The 20507-nt window shown below is 41.9% G+C and overlaps 1 protein-coding gene across 3 annotated transcripts in view; it reads right to left on the bottom strand.

Annotated features, from left to right (window-relative positions):
• The window catches only part of ADARB1 (adenosine deaminase RNA specific B1), an 86627-nt gene that overhangs the window by 44508 nt on the left and 21612 nt on the right, over positions 1-20507 (bottom strand). For 2 of the 3 annotated variants that reach the window (XM_075512604.1, XM_075512603.1), the window contains 2 exons: positions 17811-17847; positions 1722-1796 (listed from right to left, as the gene is read on the bottom strand). In XM_075512604.1, the coding sequence (XP_075368719.1) occupies positions 1722-1749 (28 nt within the window). In that variant the 5' untranslated portion in view covers positions 1750-1796; positions 17811-17847. The remainder of the gene's footprint in view (positions 1-1721; positions 1797-17810; positions 17848-20507) is intronic. The other variant, XM_075512605.1, reaches the window with a different exon arrangement.

Below are 20507 nucleotides of genomic sequence, written 5' to 3'. Positions count from 1 at the left end.
CTTAAGAGATATAAAAAGACAGATATTTCTGTAAAAATAGAGAAAGATAAAAAATATTTAGAAAAATCTTTGCACGAATCAAGGTGAAGAACTTAAGAATTTGAACTTTGATTTCTCCCCCACAAAATCTGATGATTTAACATTGCAAATTCATGATGTTTGTGTGGGCATACAGACGCAGCAAGGTCTTCTTGCACCTTCTCTTAACTGGGCTCATCCAAGTAGACATTGTTATCTGCAGCTTCCTTTCAAAAACATGGTACAGACGACATCTCAAACCATACTTCTGGGAGACAACTGCAGTTATACAGATGCATGCCCCCAACCTGTAACAACTCCACTGAGCAGCCTCCTGACAAGACAAAAAGTGCAGTGAAAAGTTTCCCATATTGATGCACTAACACACAAAAAACCACAGAAGCAGACAAAAATTGAGTATTTTGCTTAAGTACACTTAGAGAATGCCCCTGTAAAGGGATTCTATTTTCTCCAGCTCAAGGAAGGCACCTTTTATTCATGCTCAGATATACTCCTTATTGAGATAAGGGGATGTTTTATCCAAAAATCATCTTATGTGAATTATCCAATTAGAGCTCTTACTTTTTTGAAGTCCTCCTTAGGGAGACAACTTTTAGAAACAGCTAAAGCATCCACCTGAAGTAATTTCTTTTATACCAAGGAAAATAAAGTGTTAGCAAGCATATTCCAGTTGAAGAAAAGAGATGCATTCTAGTCCAGATAATAATTTGGGGTGGGGGTGGGGGGGTGGTTGTTGTTTGCTGGTTTCTTTTTTTAAACACAGTGATCTAACTTCTTTATCTCCCAATAAAAACATTCTGTAACTCCTCCAGACTGAACTACAACTCTTCTGCTCCAAAGCCTCCTACACTGCTGGGCTTTGTCAGCTTGGCCAGAGATGCGCCGTTTAGCCACTGTCACTTAGGGGAAAAATAAGCACATTTGTTATTATATCATATACAATTATTTACAGTCAGGTACAGCACATCAGCATAGCAGCAACAGAACATTTCTCTCATTCGCAAAAAAAGGTAGTTGAAAGGCCATTAATAGCAAAAATACTTTTATAATGTTTGAATGACAACACTTTTCTCCACAGGTTATCAGGTCTTAATTATACCACAGAGTTAGCAACTTCGCAGCACTTTGCCAGTGTATGCATCAAGACGATCGCTATATTTGACTATTTTTGTGCTTAAACGCACTTTAATAATTCAGTAGCTCAGGGTTGGAACAATCAGCATCTAATGAGAATAATCAGCCACGCAAGACCTGCGGGGAGCTCTTCCTTTTGCTTTTCCTTCCTCCATTTCTGCTTTCCCTCATTTGTTTTATACACTTCAACTCCATCTCCTTCACCTCACCCCTCCCTTCTGACTGGTCCCTAACCCTCGGCATCGGCACCACTGGTATTCTCCCTCTTTTCTTCATTGCTGGTTCAAAACAGGAAAATATTTTGTTCAATTAGTTGGTTGTTGGAAGAAAAATGAGACACAAGGTATAACTAGACTAGCATATAACCATGTGTATTTAAAACACTTCTAATGCAAAAGCTCCAATTCACTCTTCTATACCGTATTTTAAAACGTACACAGAAATAATTCTCATTTGCACTTCCGAAGTTGCTTCGCAGTTGTCCCTGTGCTCACAAGAAAAAGTCACCTTCAGAAACAATTATTACTGTGTAAATAAGCACGTCTTACTCATGTTTTCTTCATCGTCTACATCCATTGTGAAATATTTTTGCTGGTTTCTTGGCTGGCGGAGACTGCTTCTGTCTGGAAAACAGAGAGTGGGATATTTAAGCTTTAAGGTACCAACATACAAGGTAAAGCATTAAATCTCCTTTAAAAGCAGCAGCCTGGGCACTGGCTTTGCTTTGGGCTGTCCACAGTTTTTGCTCAATTTTCACATAGTATTTCCCCAAAGTGCCTATTTCTGTAGCTGAGGTTGCACTCTGCAGAATTGCAAATTCAACACTGTTTGCAAGAACTTGGATTTTTGTATGACGAACTACAGTATTTTTTATCTGAAGGAGTATGTAAACTCCTTTATCTCACTACCTTTTTTTTTTTCAACTCCAAAATAATGTCAAATCCACTCTGCAGGTTACCACACAAAAAATTCAAGCAGTCAAAACGCTGAAGATGCAGTTTTTTTACCCAGCACCAAACTGATGAATGTCTGTTTGGTTAAATCCTGACCCAAGATCCCTCGTAAAACTGAGATGGTCATCAATGACCAAAAGATGTGGCCCCGTATCAGGCGAAGGACAGAGTGGGTAATACAACCCTCTCTCCTATCTGTGGATTTTCTTATTAACTGAAACGTTCAGATGATCTTACATATAGGTTATCTGGCTGTGGGAAAATAGATTTTATTAACCACAGGGACTTTCATGTCAAGAGAGACCAATCTAAAGGTGAATATAAGCACCTGACATGCAAAATGTGTAATCTACCTAGCATTTGGTTTGGAAGAAGGCACCACTTTTACCCAAATCAAAAGCACTAATTTAAGGGTGATGGGTTTGTGGTTTGGTTTTGTTTTTTTAATTATTCCAGTTCGGTTTTTCCTGAAAGCTAATCAAGTACACAATATCTGTTGCTTTCTAGGTAATTGCTCCAATCTCATAATGCCACGAGTGCTCCAACAGGAGCAGGGACTTCTACTTTTCACAAAAGATCCATTATTACAGTGAGGAAAAAGTAATGGAGCATTAACGGGCTTCGCATCCTTACACTGGGGTGGATCAAACCATGGGAGTTTGTCTGGTACTTGCCAATTGGTTGTGCATCTGCCTCTTAGCTTTTCTGAAGCATTAACAACTAAGCATTGCACTTCCTACATTCTGCATTGCAGTATTTTTGACTTTTTTTATATAATGCATTCATTTTCTGCTGATTCTTTACCACAATTAAAAGTTTGGAAAGTACCTGAAGAGAGTAAAGTCCAGTACAAATGCAAAATCATTCTGTGATAATCTAGTCTTCTGTAACCTCTGTAAACTTCGATTCCTTTTGCTGACAAACAGATTAAATTAAGATTGAAGTCCAACTTTTAAGTGTGTCTTTGATCCTACTCAAAAACTGTTATGAGTAGTCCACAGAAATCACAGGGCAAAACTCCAACCTTCTTTTGTTATTTCCAATAATACAGTTATCTCCCAGCAGAGTTTCAGTCTTTTACTTAGCTTACTTTTACCATAGACAGTATCAACTCTAATTATCCAGGGACATTTTACTTACACTGTACATATCTTAGTTAACAACTGCATGAATACTTTCAGGTAAGTGTCTGGGATACTGAGGACTCGGCAGAACAAGCGATACCCGATTCAGCCCGAGGCTGTGGTCACATGTGCCAGATCAGATGAGGGAACCGATTCTCACCACTGGTACACATCACTACTGGTACCAGTAAAAATACCTGGGCGCTGTGGCTGGGAAGAAGAGAGGCACGGTGATGTCTTAAAGAGGATACTGCCAGGAATGGTAACGCCTTGTGAAACCAAGAGCTGAGGCTGCAGCTGGAAGGGATGAGGAGATCGGGGTGGGAAGCAGAGATCATTTGTGCCTTCAAAAGTGTGGGAACACTGGAAGGTAGGTGGCATAAAAGATGACGCTTGGTTTCACGCTGCTGGTACAATTTACAGAACTAAAGTATTTGCTCTATTATGTCGTGTTTTGCCCTTCCCTTAGTGACGACACACATCTGTGTCTCTCATCCAGCTGCCAACATCAAATATTTAGGCACGTCAATGCTTTGCGACTTCCGTAAGCATCAGCACTGGTGGAAATCAGACAACAGAGTCAAAAGTTATCGAGAAGAGGAACCATATAAACCAACATGGTCACTTGATAGGGTTGACACAATAAAATCAACACTCATTTTAACATAGCCAAATGCCTGCTCCGTAACAGTGAATTTGTACCATCCCTCTTCCCACCTCTTGTGGGAAAAAACTAGCTTTAATTCCACTCTATTTTAAAACTGTAGTCAGCTTTAGCTAGTAAACAAAAGGCAGAACTTTGCACTGATGTTCTTAATGCACAGAATGCACACTATAATAATCCGAGTGCATAATATGTAGTTACCAAGTTTTGCAAAAAGAAACTAGCCATTCCACCCCTGTTCATTATTTTAGTAGACCCTTGATGCAAAGCATGCAAAAGCATGGTGCAAATCCAGAGTCCAGGTCTAAATACCAAACATAATGAACTGCATTGTTCTATTTTGCTCTTTTTTAAGGCAACTTGGTTTTATCTTTGCTAACATAAGAAGAAAAAAAAAATCCCACAAAAGCTTCCATCCAAGAATGGAAACAAATAATACAGCTAATTGCTCAACAGTAGTATAACTGATGGGGATGATGCACGTGCAGTCCTCCTCCAGCACAGCAGCCACAGAAGCAGCATTAATCACCCCTGTAAGTCCAAACAGCTGGCTGAACCATCGACCTACTGATCAACACACTCAAACTTCATCGCTGATCTGCCAGGAGATGACTTCGGGACAGGATAACTGCATGACTTGTCCTGTGAAACTGTCCCTTCAAAACCAGGTTTTGGTAAAACTGCAACCACTAGCACATAGGTAATTAAAATGGAAATGTTAAATGTGTATATCAGAAACATCAAGAAACTTGTAGTCCAAAAAAACAAAAATCAGATACTAAAGAATGACGTTAAAAATATACATATAGATGTGTACGTCTGCAACTTTCACATCCATGTTAAATATCACTATTCAGTAATTTAAAACAATGAAATATCTTTATCTTCAACTAAACAAATCCTCAGCACACTGTTATTTGCAATCTTCACACCTTACTTTTCACAGCAGAAGCTAAGTAGCCCTTACTGAAAATGTGCCTTTAGCAATCATTACACTCATTAATGCTATGCCTCTAATAGTAGAATGAGAAAGAAATATATCTCTCTGTTTGTCACCATTTCACACACTGTTTCAAATACAAAGCCCACATGCCTGCAGATATCCTGAATTTCCTACCACCACCACAAAATGTTTATGATCATCCCAGTTTGTGACCTGAACAAGTGTCTTTGCTCAAGCAAGATGATTCCTTTTCACTCCCCAACCCCGTCTGGAGAAGACACCGCCTTAAGTAACCAAGAGGATTCTGCACAAGCAGGGAGGAGAGGCAGTGACAAAAGATGCAAAAAACACACTTCTGAGCACAATGAAGCTGTTCAGATTCCCCACTAGCCAGCCAGCATAAACTCAAGCAGATCGTAAAAATATGACAAGGAAGCCAAGCAGTAAAATTCCCTGCTAATTTGGTCACCAGCAGTGCAGAATTTCAAGGGGCACAGAGATAAAATGCCTGAGGCACACATACTACTTCTCCCGAGGCTCCCAGGAGCACCTAAAACAAATCACAGAATTTCCATAACTTTTTTTTTTTTTTTTAAATCCGAAGACTATGTACAAAATGACTACCTAAACTCCATCTCACATGCATCAAAGCTTTAGGTAAACTGTGAGTTTCTGAGCGGCAATCTCTCTTCCATGCCCCTGTCATCATTCACCTTGTGTACTACAACCTCCCCGCCGGTCCATAACAAAACCTGTTTTCCAGGTAACGTGCACATATTCAAAGAGCTTCTTAGACTGTCACTTCCCGCCTGCATACACGTACACGCACTCATCCTCTACGCAGCGGGTTGCTCTCCTTCCTCCATCCTTTTCACTTCGCAGAAAACTTGTGCGGTTCTTCACGCCCGGCCCAGCTCCACCACCACTCCATACGGCTGTGAGACCAGTTTGAACTTCATGCCACAGAGACATCAGCCGTGACTGTCCCACCAGGCTTTTGTGTGAGAACTATCACACCAGGAACGAGCTCCCTGTAAGTACCCAGAAAGCTATAATATCCTCTCAAATCCTACCCCAAAGCTCTCTCCTGCTGCAATGCCCAACAGTCCTAGAAACCGCTACCCCGGAGCAGGTCTGTGAGCCCACGTCGCATTGCTGACCTTGCATCACCATTTAACATACGATTTGTGTTTCCTCCCACTCCACTAAAACTGATAGGCTTCACCCCGTAAGATGCTCGTGCCTCATTTGACACAGCACGAGACAGCTCCAACTCCAATGCAAACCCCTTTAGCACCAGAGGACCACTGACATACTTTAGGTGAGCTATTCCTTGTCTGAGCTAAAAAACTCATGGTGACCTCAGGGGGATGCAGAGCTTCCCATCACGTTGTATCCCAGCTGCAGGCTACAGCAGCCACAATCCTGGCTACTTCACTTTGGGGTGGCTCACAGAGTCCCCATCTCCTGACAGCATCTGTCCCAGTGCAATAATGGGGGAACAAACCAACCAGTAACTAAAGTTGCCATAAACCAGCGTGTTTTACTAAGCAGAGTAAAACAAACAAGTCACCTCAATCACTCTTCATTTAGATAGAGTTTAGGAGTCAGAAAAGCCTTTCAAACATACAAGGGGGAGCTGATCAGAGTTCCCTTTCTGACTTCAACAGCCTCTGCATTTCATTCATACACCAAAATACAGCGCACTGTGCTGAACGCTGCTTAATACTGAAAGAATTACCAGCCTTTTCACTGCAGGTGATTGTGTGGCTACGCTAGTCTGTTATGCTGAACAAGAAATTGCAAACGTGGGTATTATTTAACGTTGGCAAGTATGTGTTTTATTGCCTTTCTTGCAGTACCGCCTGTCCCTAGACCCACCGTCACCACGGGCTGGAGCAGCAATGCTTGCATCAATGCCAAGTACACAAGTGCCAGCAATAACCAACGAACAACAGAAATACCAAGGAAGAAGAGATGAGTGAGACAACTGGGAAGGGAAAATAGTTATTTTCCAGAGAAAGTCAAAAGAAACGCCTACAGCTTGGAGACAACTACTTTCACGTAGAATGTGCATGCCCGAGGGTGCAGCGGGAAGAAAGGAGGACAGGACACCCAGATGCCTTACTTCGATTTTTGTTGGAGTGCTACACAAATGAAACACCAGAAACACCGAGCTGTTGCGATTTCCCCAGTCCCAGTTGGGAAGCAACAGACTTTGGAAAGAAGACACCACTTCAGAAAATCTGAGACGTTGTCCTAGTGCGTACTCTGAACACGAGCACAACACGTTCAAGAGGACCTCTGCCACCAGCCGGGCTCCCTGCAACGCAACAGCTCAAGGCAGGCTACCGTCAGACAGGCAGGGTCACACCCCTGTCCCATCCAGGTCCCCATAAGACCTGGAAATGCCTGGCTCATCAATTTTTAATGACAAAGCGTGCCATGCTTCCACTGCGGCAGCACCAGCTTGGGCATCTCTCTCGTACCTGGTCACCATCCTCACTAAAGCAGATGGACAGAGGGAAGGGAGAGGATCATGAAAATCACATAAGCCTTTTTCCTTAAAGAGATTAGAAATTTGAGCAGCACTTTCGCTAAACAGGTTACTTTTATTTGCTCTATAAAAGCTGCTTAAATTTGCTTTCCTATTACCATAGACAAAGCCTGATTCCAATCCTAATTAACTCTGTACTATCAATAAGGCTATAACTCCTGGCATACTAGTATTACCATCAACCAGATTATCTGTTATGTGTACTATGGACAGTATTATGCACAGTTATGTATAGCAGTTAAGAGGAAACATTTCTCTACAGTAACAGAAGAAGCAACACTCATTCTGTGTAGATACACAGCGCAGATACCACAGTCAACATACATTTATGTGTAAAAGTATAAAAAGTGTGAAAAAGTGTATAAAAAGTGTGAAAAGTGTAAAAACTGTGAAAAAGTATAAAAATTGTGTCTACAAAAGGTGAAATTTTTTTGCAGGCTACAAAAATGCATTATCATGAAAGCACCGGTATTTTATTTCATCGTGATGATGCATATTTCATGACAAGCAAGCATGGACCAACAAGGCGTTTTGGAATCAGAATCGAACTCCGACGTCTCCTTGGTGTTACAGGCCTGTTTTATGCCATGCTGACTTCGGGAAAGGGAGGCTCGCTTGGTTTCAAACTACCCCATATTGTACGTGTGTACACGGTACATCATGTAAACTCTATGTACTTACTAACCACATCTGGGGTTTTAAAACATACAACTGAAGCAAGTCTGAAGGCTTAATACACTTTCCCTTGAACTGATTAGCAAAGACAACAAAGTAATAAATAATAAATCCTTTTAACTATTAATTGAAGCCAAAGCATATTTATTCTTTAAAAAGCAAGCATTTCAAATATGTTTGAAAAAAGTGAGATGCTTCTAAAAGTACTGTATTCCAAAAGATGTTATGTTTTCCAAGCTTGTGAGTATCAGTTCAGGATAAATTTTCCTTGAAAATAAATTAGTTAATTATTAGAGAAAGGACCTGGAAGGTTGTTGAAAAATTAATTTTCCTTTTGGGTAAAGATTCTTCTCAGAATTATTTATTTCAATGTGTATGAAACAGTAAAATAAAATACCCCCAAGACAATAAAATGCTTTAAAGGCTTTAGGCAGTTGAGGTATTCCTAAAGACCACAGGTAGCTTCACATCAATTTTAAAAAGTCCGCACCACCACCACATGCACATAACTGGATAAAGATTAAAAGCGTGAGCAGGTGGCTGGGGAATTCTTATCTGTGACCAGAGTCAAGTGCAACTGTCACTGTGCCAGGCCAGAGAGATTCTGGGCAAGCGAGAGCTGATGCAAGCATCAGGTCCAAGCCTGAACTAGAAGAAATCCAGGAAGAGGTTTCGCTCTCCTGTTGCTTTATCGCCCTCAGAAGCGCGAGGCCAGCGGCGTCATCCCCCACAGCCCAGACGGAGCGTCACCGCTGTCCTCACAAACCCCCTTGTCAAAACTCCCATTTGCTGCTGCCCGAACTCGGAGGGAGGGCAGGAAAATGAGCCAGGTCTGCAGCTCAGGCCGGGCAGCTGGCACAGCAGCTGCCTTGGTCTGTGCTGTTACTCAGATGGGGCTTAAAGCTTAAGTATTTATTAAGATAAGCTTTTATACGGCTGCTGACTCTAAACACAAGTCTTGGTGCTTTGCTAGGCAGGCTCAGACCTGGCTTAGTTTTTCCATTAGTTTTAGCCTTGGTGACTATTTTTGAAGCACGGCATAAAGAGACTTTTTTCCCCCTCCCAGAAAAAAAAAAAAAGACCCAAACCAACAAATAACCAATGCTCTTACTGAAGTACTAGAGCTGCTAAGGAAACATTTTACTGTACTCCCACATTTGTATCATATAGCATCAGCATAACTCCAGCGTAACAAGAGGAAATTAGTTGACTGTAATCAACAGGACTTGTAAATACCTGTCACCTTATTTAGCCCATCAAACTGGCTCCAGTTACTCCCGCAGCACCGCGGCTTGCTCAAGGACAAAAGACTTGGACGATTCCCAGTTGAATTACTACAGAGGCGATCAGCGAGCTACCTGAGCTGGGCCAGAAGTGAGAACGCCGTACGGCTGCCTCACGCTGCCGTAGCAGGGATAACCCTCCCGAGGAGCGGGGTTATCGGCCTGGGCTCAGCACCACGTCCCCACAGCTCAACGTCCTGTTCCTCCAGCCGGAAGCAGAGGAAAAGCAAGCTCCTGTCTGCTAAAAGCAAAGGTAAACAGAACTCCAGTTGCATAAATATTTGTATAAATTAATGTAGACTGTTGGTGGCAAACTGAAGTTTGTAAGAGACAGAATTTACACAGAACTGGGTTTTTTTTAAATTTACATAAGTGCACTAAACAGATTTTGGAAGCATTAGTTAAGATGAACAGTCAGGAAGAAGGATGGTTGACAGAAGAGCTGTAAGGCACGCAAGAGATGCGATGCTAGAGTAATAAAATAACGCAGCCAAACGACACTAAGCTGCCTGTCCACATTTTCTCATGAAGCATCTGCATCCTTTTAAGGTTTAACCATATGTATTTAAGAGTTAGGCTAAATATATTCTTGGCGTATAATGAATGACCACATTCTTTCCCAATCCTTTCCTTATAAAAAAATACACTTGAGAAAAATCAGCAGTGCTCAGCACTTCCCTCCAGCACCCAGGACTGCAACAGCAGGTTACTCCTGTGTTGCCCTCCTCGCTGACCTACTCTTTCGCAGAAGTCACCTAGCACAGACCCCAGGCTAGTAAGCCCAGCCAAGCTTGGCCAACAGCCTACCAAGCCTGCGTCTCCGCCCCATGCTTTCCCATGCTTTGGTTCCCTAGACATCGTGCTGCAGGCACCGAAACTCGCCCTGCATGGAGCGGTAAGGGTTCAGGAGAGCGTATCGGGTTGGACTGTGCCACCTACGTGATCCCATCACTACATTTCAACTCGAGAACGCGCATTTCCACTGCGTACAAAGCCATGCACACACCATCTTCCCAAGCAGGGAAGAGGTAGAAAAATAACTACTAACATATATATAATATTTTAATATACTAACAGATACAGATTCTTGGTTCACAGACTCCACAAGCACCCATAGTCTCCTCCCTTTGCTGGGCAAACAACTGCTCAACTGATCTAGACTGACCCTACTTGGCCCTACACTAAAACTAGGCTAGGATTTTACTTTGATGCCTAAAGCAAAGGAGTAAAGTACACTTGAAGTCTCTTTTAGAGCACCACGGGTGGGAAGCTATGCTGGGAAGCTGTGTATTTTTCGTTACAACTGCCCTATCCCAAGCACATCATTACAGCAAGAAGACTGTGTGCATTTTATAGAAGTAAGATATCACTGATTTCCATTACAACTATCTTCTAACAACCATCCTCTTAAAGTCAAAAATACTTTGAAGAGAATGAATTAGATGTACTTATTAACAAAGTCCAACTAACACCTACTTTTCCTAGCAAATAACATTCAAACAGTACGTATAACATGTAGGAGACTACTTAGCTGGGGCAGAGAGAATGAACTTCTCAGCACTTTTTGTACACATATTAATTAGGAGACTAATCTTCCAAACTTGCTCCCACTGTAACCCATGGATTCTTTTTATTTTTTTTTTTTTCACCTGGCTTCCAGAGGTACAGCATTAGGTAGTAAAAAAAAAGATTTTTAAAAGCCCTTCCATATAAAATATAGCCCTTGTATGGTTTCAGAAATTGGGGGTAGATTTTTTCAGAAAAAGGACTCTGAACCCAGGCTGCTCGCCACAGAAAAGAGCTTCCTCTCTTGCCAAGGCATGCTTGACTACTTCTGAAATCATTAATAATTCAGTTATCATTTTACTTCGAAGAAGGAACAGCATTTTTGACTTCTTTGACCTTCCAAACTTTTATTCGAGCAGCTTTCATAATGCAGCAAAACTGCAATAATAAACTCATTCACTGCCTGTAAATAATCCATTTAGCAACAGACGTCCAGAAACCTCTCGGGTCCTACAGACGCTAAGTCTCTGCACTGCTTCAGCATCAAGGCTTGGTAATGGTCGGTGGCATCTGAGCAAGGACAGATTCAAAAAGGACTCCACTGAAGCCGTGCATTCACCTCGGACAGCAGGTGTGAGTAAAGTCTCGAGTTTTATTCCTAAAAACCTGCTCTGGGATAAGTGACACAACTAGAGTAACACCCTCCAAGAGCACTGGAAAAACTTTTATTTTGAGGAAAAAAAAGTAAGAATAAACGAAAAAGCTTAATTGCTGCTCAGAGATTTACAGGACTTCAAAAAATAACAATAAAGAATAATTGACATAAATATTAGTTAATTGATTTGGGTCAGTGCATATACAGCACTTCATATGTGGAATAGGACAGTGGAGAAAGCCTGCTCCTTTGCTGCATGAACAGTTTTCTCTCAGGTATACTGCTAAAATAAATTCAGGTTTCAACTGTACGATGCTGGTGTAGTAGAGGGGATTTTTGCTTTTAACATGGAGCGACAAACCAAAATCCAGCTGTTAGCTAAATACACTCGCCGAAGGCAGGTGATTCTGCATAGCAGCACACCCTGCAATACTTAGACCACAAGCAGTACTGCAAAAACCCTTCCTTTTCTAAATGCATTCCATGCCAGCCAAACAGGAAAACATCTAGATGTATTCTAATTTAAGTGGAGTAATGAAAAAGTACAGTATATTTACACCTTTAACTCTCTCCTGTTTTTGAAGTCTCTATTTTCCATAGAGTATTTCCAAAGATAGGAAGAACACCAGAAGTACTTCAAAATGTACTAGCCAAAACAACAGTATTTGCTTTTATTTCCCCAAGAGACTACTTGAAAGATTTTTAACTAAATGCTGGCTATAGCAAGTACACACTACGCAAGTACAAAGAGAGATATAACTAGCATTTCTTTTGTTTGAATATTCTGTGTATTCACTGCACAAAAAAAAAAAAGTTGTGAAGGACTCTTCACAGCTATCTTGGTTTATCCTCACCATTGAGGAAAAACCAGATATACCTTGAAAGGAAAATTTAGCAGCTACCCAATGTTTTATGTTAAGAGAGAATGTCATACATTCAAAAAACCATAACCTGACTGATGAAACAAAACTATTATTAGAAGGGAATAGAAGTCAGAAAGCTGCAGCTTTAGAGAAGTTTCATATTTGTTAAAAAGTACTCCCCTTCCAAACTTTGAAAGCTAAGTGAAATAAAATGTTGGGAGATGTTCGAGGATTCTGTCCAAAATGTTTCTTTTGCTGTATAAATCCAAACAGAAAACACGGACGTTGCACTTAGCAATGCAGGTTCAAACTTCACCTGAAAACTTCTACACTTACACCCCCCCCCCCAGTACTTTGTTTCGACTGTACAGCAATTAAAACACTACCTTTCCGCTCCGATCGTTTCTTCCTCCTCCGTTTACAGCGCCGCCGGACCACGCTGAAGAGGGTCCCCATGCCGAGAGCCGCGGCTAGAAGAGATGCCATGCACGCACCTACAGTCCACCACCACCAGCCCGGCTCACCAGCCTGCTGCACCCCCTCGCTCCCTCCTAAAAGCGACGTATTCCCGAAAGGAGGGTTACCCCTGCATTGCCTTGCTCTCTCTTCACCTAGCCGAGGCCCGTTCCTCGAACCGCAGGATGCGCCGCACAGTCCGATGAACAAAGATGAACAAACGCTGCAGCCTGTCCCTACCCGCCGCAAGAGGCACATGTGACAATTAACCCTTCGGTAAGTGAAAGGGGCAAGGAAGGACAGTTTTCTTAAAAGGACGGTATTGAAGACATCCTCACGACTGGGTGTGGAAAGGCAAATTTATTTTTATTTCGTTATTAAAAAAGGAGGGCAGCTCTTTGGTGTGGCTTCAGCCTTATACATATCTCAGAAACAAGGAGAGACGTAAGCAAGGAAACGTTTATACATCCTAGTGCATGAAACCAAGATGCCTTCAGCATCCTTTGTAATTGCTTCTCCTGTTCCTATGTATGTCATACATTGCCTAGAAATGCACAAAATACATTTGTGAACAGCAGGAATACACAAATATGCAAATCTCAAAGAGCAATGTTTTAGTCATACATTTTCCATACGAGGGTTCGTATGCCTGGTCTTACCGAGACTTCCCAATGTCAACATTAACTGTAGCATTTTCCAGCCTTTTTATAAACAAAAAAGCAACGTGTGACATTATGGGATACTGTGATATTATCCTGTTTCCCCAACTTGAGCAACCAACTGAACACACGTTCATCCTGTGGATCCTGTGAATCAGCAGCACAGACTGGGGGTTGCAGCTATCCTTTACTCCTGCCTGCAGATTAAACCTCACAGGGTAGAAAACATCTTCCAGCAAGGGGTGTTTGCAGGTGCAAGCTCCACAGGTTTCTTCACGACTTCTCTGACAACTCACCTCTACCTGCTCTCAGATCTTAATTTCTCATTATATCAGGCCTTGGCTCTTTGGAAGACAGCACACGATCAAATCTGGATAAACTCTGGTGGATGACTTACATGGACCACTTACATTTGACAACTAGCTAGGCTGGCATTTTTGGAAAAACATTGCCACTGGCATCTTAAATTAGCAGTACCAAACCAAAACCAACACACTCAAGCTCACCACTGGGATTGGGTTGACCTGCTAACAAGGAGCCCTACCTCTCCACCTCCTGCTCCCTCTGCTGGCACTTGTTCTCCAGATCCTAGGTAACAGCTTTTTCATCTCCAGTCTGTGATGGAAAGCTTCTGAGATTGAGTTAACTTGTTGACTGAAATTATTTCTGCAGGAAGCCTAAGTGCTAAGGGCTGCAATCTTCCCCGCTTACTTCAGAGGAGCTGAAGTTCTACCGCAGCATCTACGTTAATGGACACTGCTTCACCGAGGATGAAGAAATATCAACAGGACCATTCGTGCTCAGTTTACACAATTTAAAAAGAAGAACTTGCCATGGTGGAACAAGCCACCAATGCCATGGTCACACTACCACGTGTTCACCACCATCAAGAAGCCCAGGAGGAAGTGAGTCCCATCATCATCTAAGACCCACTCCCCAAACCAGTCTTCCCTGGGGCAATAGAGTGTGATCTTCCTTTGCAGCAGACATAAGGTCAGGCGTTTTCTTATGCTTCCAGCATCTCTCCTTTCTTTACTAAATACTGCCCACTTGGGCTCACAGACCAGAGGCATGCTCTGGATTAACACTGCAACATTTCAACATTTCTCCTTTCATGGTAATGAGAAATAGCCTCATTTAAAAGTGACGATAGTCTGACATCAGGCCCTGCAATGCTACGTCCCAATGGGTCTACACAGTCATGGCAAGATTAAGGTGGACATCAAGGAAACCCCAGTGAAGCCCACAGCTCCAGTGTCAGCTCGGGCACTAGCTGCGCATGGGCAGAATGCTTTCCCATCTGACCAGACCTAATTTAAGACTGAAGGTAGCGGTTCTGTGCCTCACTAATTAACAGTTTCAGGCCAAATTTGATGCTTAAATCCACATTAAGCTGTACATGATGGGGAAAGGACAAGGAGGGTGAGGTATCTACATCTACACAGCCTTGAAGGAAAAGCACCATTGATACACAGAAAGAAGGGAAAAACCACTCCTTGGAGGAATGGGAATTCATTCTGTTCCTTTGAGCAAACGGCATACTTTGTAAAAAGCAAAAAAGCAGCCCATGAAACCTGAGCTCTTTACTGTTAATTCTTCCAGCTGTTGAAACTTTCACCACCTTGCTCTCACCACAGGTGAGAAAGATGGACGTAACAATGTGTATTTCCTCCTTCCCTTTCAGGGGAGAGTTGCTGCATTAGGTATTGAAAGTTCAAAAGTGTTTCTGCCTTCAACAGTTAATTTATATGCCCTAAGCGGCCAGAGATTTGGTTCACAGGAGTTGGTGTAAAGACTGAAGAAAGACTCCTCCGGCTCACCCCTGTAGCTCTCCTCTCCAAAGCAGCTCCTACCCTACTGACTGCAGCTCCCCAAAGCAAAGTGCCTCTGGGGTATGAGAATCAGGAAGAAGATCTGAGATAACTTTAGCTTGAAGAATGACAGCTTTCAATAGAGAAAAAAGTCTCTAAAATCTGACTAATGACTAAGGAACATACACAGTGCACTTGGGAGAGAAACTTAGTGACCAACCGCATTCATTTGCAGTTGGCACATTAGCAACAGTTTTAGGAAATAAAAACTATGCAATCTGTAATATGCATAAGATTCAATATTCAATATCCGAAAATATATTGCAAAGTCTGCACGATTAGAACAAAGCAGGTTAAAAGCTGAATGCAAAGAGCCAAGTGCGACACACCGGAGCAAAAGCGCGGCATTCAGTTTTAACGTGTACCTTGGAAGCAGTAAATCCCATAACATCTTGTATTTCACAGATTCAACGCCCACAGAGGCATCATGGAGAAACTGGACTGCCTTCTCTCCAAAGAAAAAGCAATTCCCAGGGGGAATTCGGTTATATACCTACACATCTCGAATACTTCCATCTCACCTGCATCACTGAATTAGGAACACAGAGACACTAAACAATGAAGGTGTCCTCCATCAAAACCCCAGAGGTAAACTAACCCAAGTGAGACCAGAGGCTACACAGCAAGACTGATGCTGTGTAGTAGTTCAGTAGCTTCAATAGCTTCTCAATTCCCTCCTCTACCACCTAGATCAAAGCCAGCCTAGGTTTCTGTGGATTTATGGCTTGTGATAGACAGGGTTTTGTGGCTGCGCGTTTGCAAGTTCCACCTGGAGACCCTGTAGCTGTGGCATCTACAGTCCCTTCCCCGCTAGGTTCCCTAGCACCAGGAGGCTCAAGGCCATGCTGCAGCCCTTCTGCCAGACACAGCACTTAGCAAGTGTCTCCTTCACCTGGCACTCTTCACAAAACTCACAGGAATAATCCACCATGTCTTTAGGTACCCACCAGACTCACTTCCAATCAGTTAAGTTGGAAAGCTGCTGGGGAAAGAAGAGGACAAAAAAAAGAGTTTGATCACAGAACACAAAAGAAACTCACTACTACTTTTTTTTTTTAATATATTGCATGAAAGTCTCTATGCACCAAAAACATCCTTGCAAATCTCATTTACTTACAGATTTGGCCACTATTATCAGCTTACTTTACACACTCTTTGAAGAAATAGTCACACACCACATTTTGTAAGCACTCAGTGATTTTTTCCCCACATGCAATTCATGTACTTTTCAAGCACAAGGATGGCATTACAGGCCAACAGCAAGTTTTCCTTCAAGTTTTGTGTACTGCAGCAAGAATGAATATAAATTAGCAGCAACCGCTAGAATTTGTACAGGCTAATTACAGCCTGAGCATTTGCTCAGCACAGCAAATCAAAGCACAAAGCTGCCGGCTGCCCACCAGGAACCCCAAGAGCTCTGATACCATATGCCTCAGCTTGCAGTTCAACTCCTCAGGTGATTAGATCTGCTCCAACAGCACCATCTACTGTTATGCTACATAAATAATTGATTCTACATCTATTGCTCCCTTGGCCAAGGAAGTCTAGAGCCCAGCTCCAACTTAGAAATAACTTACGGTGTTTGCTGATTTATTCTACTGTAAACTCTTTTGGAACATATATTTATTATGAAGTTTTGTATCCTTTGTCTGTATCCTTCTTACTGGCTCACTTTGAGGACTGAACATCTAATTTTTAGCGTACATTATTTCTGAAGGACTCCTCAAATACCCATGACTGTCAGAAATGTATTTAAGATGTGCTTCCAAGGAAAACGTGGTAATCATTCAGAGAAGAAAACTGAGCAGCCTAGATCTCCCAGTAAGTAACATCAGTATTTTCATCGTCATTTAGAAGACAATAGATGCAGCTACCCAGTGGTGCTAAGGAAAATAATGGCTAATTGAAAGAAAAATCTAAAATAGTTTTAAAGGAGGTTAAAAAAAGTCTCAAAGTTATTTTATAAAAAGAAAAAAAAAGTGTCACACAGGTAAGGTGATGTTTGGCGTTAGGAGACAGACTTATGAATTGGACATATTTCCCTTTCCCACCACAATCAGTTACGAAGCTCGGCTCAAACTCTCAAGTTCTACATGCCAGCTTTGCATATGTATTTTATTAATATGGATTGGATAGAAATTTGTAGTCAGAAGGGTACATAATTTTTTGTAACATGTACATCGACTTGATACAGTTTGGCATTTCTTAACAATATTTCCTCTACTTTCAAACTGTACTGATCCAATATCTTTGAAGGGCTTTAGTGTACAAACATAAACAAAAGTTATATATAAAATAATAAATAAGTAAAGTTTTAAATAACTCTTTAAATACATTCAGATGAATTCTCTCCTCCAAGTTATGATCTGAATGCATCAATCAGAAAACAAAGAATCTCACTAGATATTTGCAAATATAGTCTGCTTACCTTTTTAACTATTAGAGACACATGCTGATACTGCAACCTGCAAAAACAGGAAACACAGTTAGTAGTTTTTTCTTTTACAAATTTAAGTGCATTACAAATGGCAACTCCTGACCTTAAAAGGAACAAATTTCTGATTCTGTAAGAATAAATAGTCCATACTGCATATACACAGTCACAGAGCCAACTCCCCTGTAACCTCAGCAAAGGGAGGGGGAGAAACAATTCTGGACATTCCTGGTTGGGTGCGGGGAGAAATCAAGACTGAAGCTGCTTAGTACTTGGGGCCAGGAGAAACATCGGGAGGTACAAGCAGCTACTTAGCAGAACCCAATCTACAATCTCTGCACCTTCTAGCAGAAAGGGTCAGCAAAGTATTTGGCCAGTAATGGCTTAAAACTAAAATCAATTTCTGTGTTATCACAGCCAACTTACCCTGCAAGCAAATCTGAAGTTGTCATCTTGTTAGAATTTTTTTTTTTTAAATTTAGATCTTAAATTTTATTTTTAGTGGTTGACTTTAATCCATATAAACAACACTTCACACTACAACCCCCTTTTCAAGTACCAGTTTCTTGATGCTACTGGCATCAGCTTGCATTCTCCTGAAGTGCCTGCAAAACTGGAAAATCCCTCAGCTACCAGCAGTGGGGTAGGAAAGAAATGGCAGATGTAGGGTAAGGAGGATACCGGATAACGGGATGGACTAACGCTACAAGAAATTTTCTTTTATTTCCATAAATACATATAAACTGCACAGCTGTTCAATCAGGAACTGATGGTTCTATTTTTACAGATAGCCTCCTAGTTATAAGAAAATATTTACATGACTTTATCAATGTGAAGATACACTATTCTAAAATGGCTCAGCAAATCACAGAAGCTATTTCCAAAACAACAGAGTGTTCCGGCCAAGTGGCTACATTCTGCAAAAACACCCACGCAGTCAGAATGGGGACATCACCTGTACCTGTAAAGGATTTTGGTATCTGCACCTTGAAAAGACAAAAATTCTCTGCTGTTACACTGCCCACAAGAGGGTGCTGGCACCCTACAAAAACTTTCACTAAATTTAAGTTATGCAGCATGCACAGCACAGCTATGGACAATACAAACTGATGGATGCATATATCATATCTGAAATTGTTTTGGTCAAAGAGATTTTCTCAAAGACATTTCAACTTCCCAACGCTTCATGGTGGCATTTTCCAATAATCCAGAAAAATATGCCAATAATATACTGGTCTTAGCATGAAGTAGTAAAAATGCCTAGAAAGCTCAATGCAGTGTCAACTGAAGTCAGCTTCCCACACTGCAATGGACTATCACCAAATGGGGATACAGTATTTACAGCATGATGATTTACCATTTCCTTTAATATTTTTCCCAACCTAGGAGCCCCATATCCACAACAAAAACTCTTCCAAACCCTTGGAATATGAGCTATAAACTATATGTGATGTGAAATTCCAGTATTTGTGGCAACATCCACCAAAAATTAAAAAAAAAAAAAAAGGGGGATTTTTTTTAAATGAGTGTTTGATAATTCTCATTCTACATGAGCATTGCTTTATTTAAAGTTATAATTAATCCTGAGACAACACACTGCTAGTAATTTTTAACAAAGTTTTTACATTAGTATAACCTCAAGTTGTTTTAGAAATTGTATTCCTTATACGCCATCTTACCCCAGTTGGTAATTCCCTGAGTTTCAAACAAACTAAACAAGCACAATTCATGAGACTTGGGACTTAAAATAAGTTTACCACTAAGTGCAAAAATACCCCTACATATTGACAGCTGCAGGCCGTTTTACAGGGTAAGGACCAGCCCACAGGCACGATGCACAAGGAACAGTTTTACAGCACTACTTAAAAATGCAGCTACAGTGAAAATCCAAACGTTTATTTTCTGACTCCTAGTTTTCTAGCTGGCAAACCGCAGCAGTCCAAGCCCGCACTGAAGGAGGCGAGCTGGCAGGGTGGGCAGGCAGGGCGGCAGGCAGGACGGGGGCTGCAGACAGGCAGGACGGGGGCTGCCAACTTGCCCAGACGGGGCTGGGTGCTGCTTCTGCAGGGCACGGCTGTGCTGGCACCACAGCACCTTTGCCCACCCCACATTCACCTGCTCACCGCCAGGAAAAAATGCTTATTTTAATATTTTTTTTTTTTTTTAAAAAAAAAGCACTTCTATTTTAATCTCATTCAAACTGGGCACGCCATGCCGTTTGTGCTGGGTTTTTGCAGCGGGCAGAGCCACGTGTGCAGACACCTGCTTGGGGCTCCGAGGGCGTTCGCTCAGCAAAGCATCGCTCTGCCCTGAGGTTTTGTGGCTCCCGCATCAACATCAGCAGAAGAAAAGGCCCCTGCGAGCCAGCCTCCAGCCCAGAGCCTGCGGTCCGGCACTAACCCCCTCCGCCAGCAAGCACGGGCTGATGAAGCCAGCTTCACTGCTGAAGGACTGTGAGCAGTAAAGAGGGGCAGAGGAAAAAGCGAGACTTTTAACACCTTAAAACAGTAAAGACACTACACGGGAAAGAAAGGGAAATACCACTATGTTATAAAAACCAGGAACAAACCTCTCATCTTCTACTCATCCTACCTGGCTCTGCCTGGTGGCAGATGGATACCTCAGGGCTTGCTCAACTCATAACGTGCTTCCCCACCACCTTTTGCAGGGAGACCGGCGTTTGCCTGCCAG

This window comes from Mycteria americana, chromosome 9 (genome assembly GCF_035582795.1).
Source record: "Mycteria americana isolate JAX WOST 10 ecotype Jacksonville Zoo and Gardens chromosome 9, USCA_MyAme_1.0, whole genome shotgun sequence".
Lineage (NCBI taxonomy): Eukaryota > Metazoa > Chordata > Aves > Ciconiiformes > Ciconiidae > Mycteria > Mycteria americana.
This window is presented reverse-complemented; position numbering and strand designations above follow the sequence as displayed.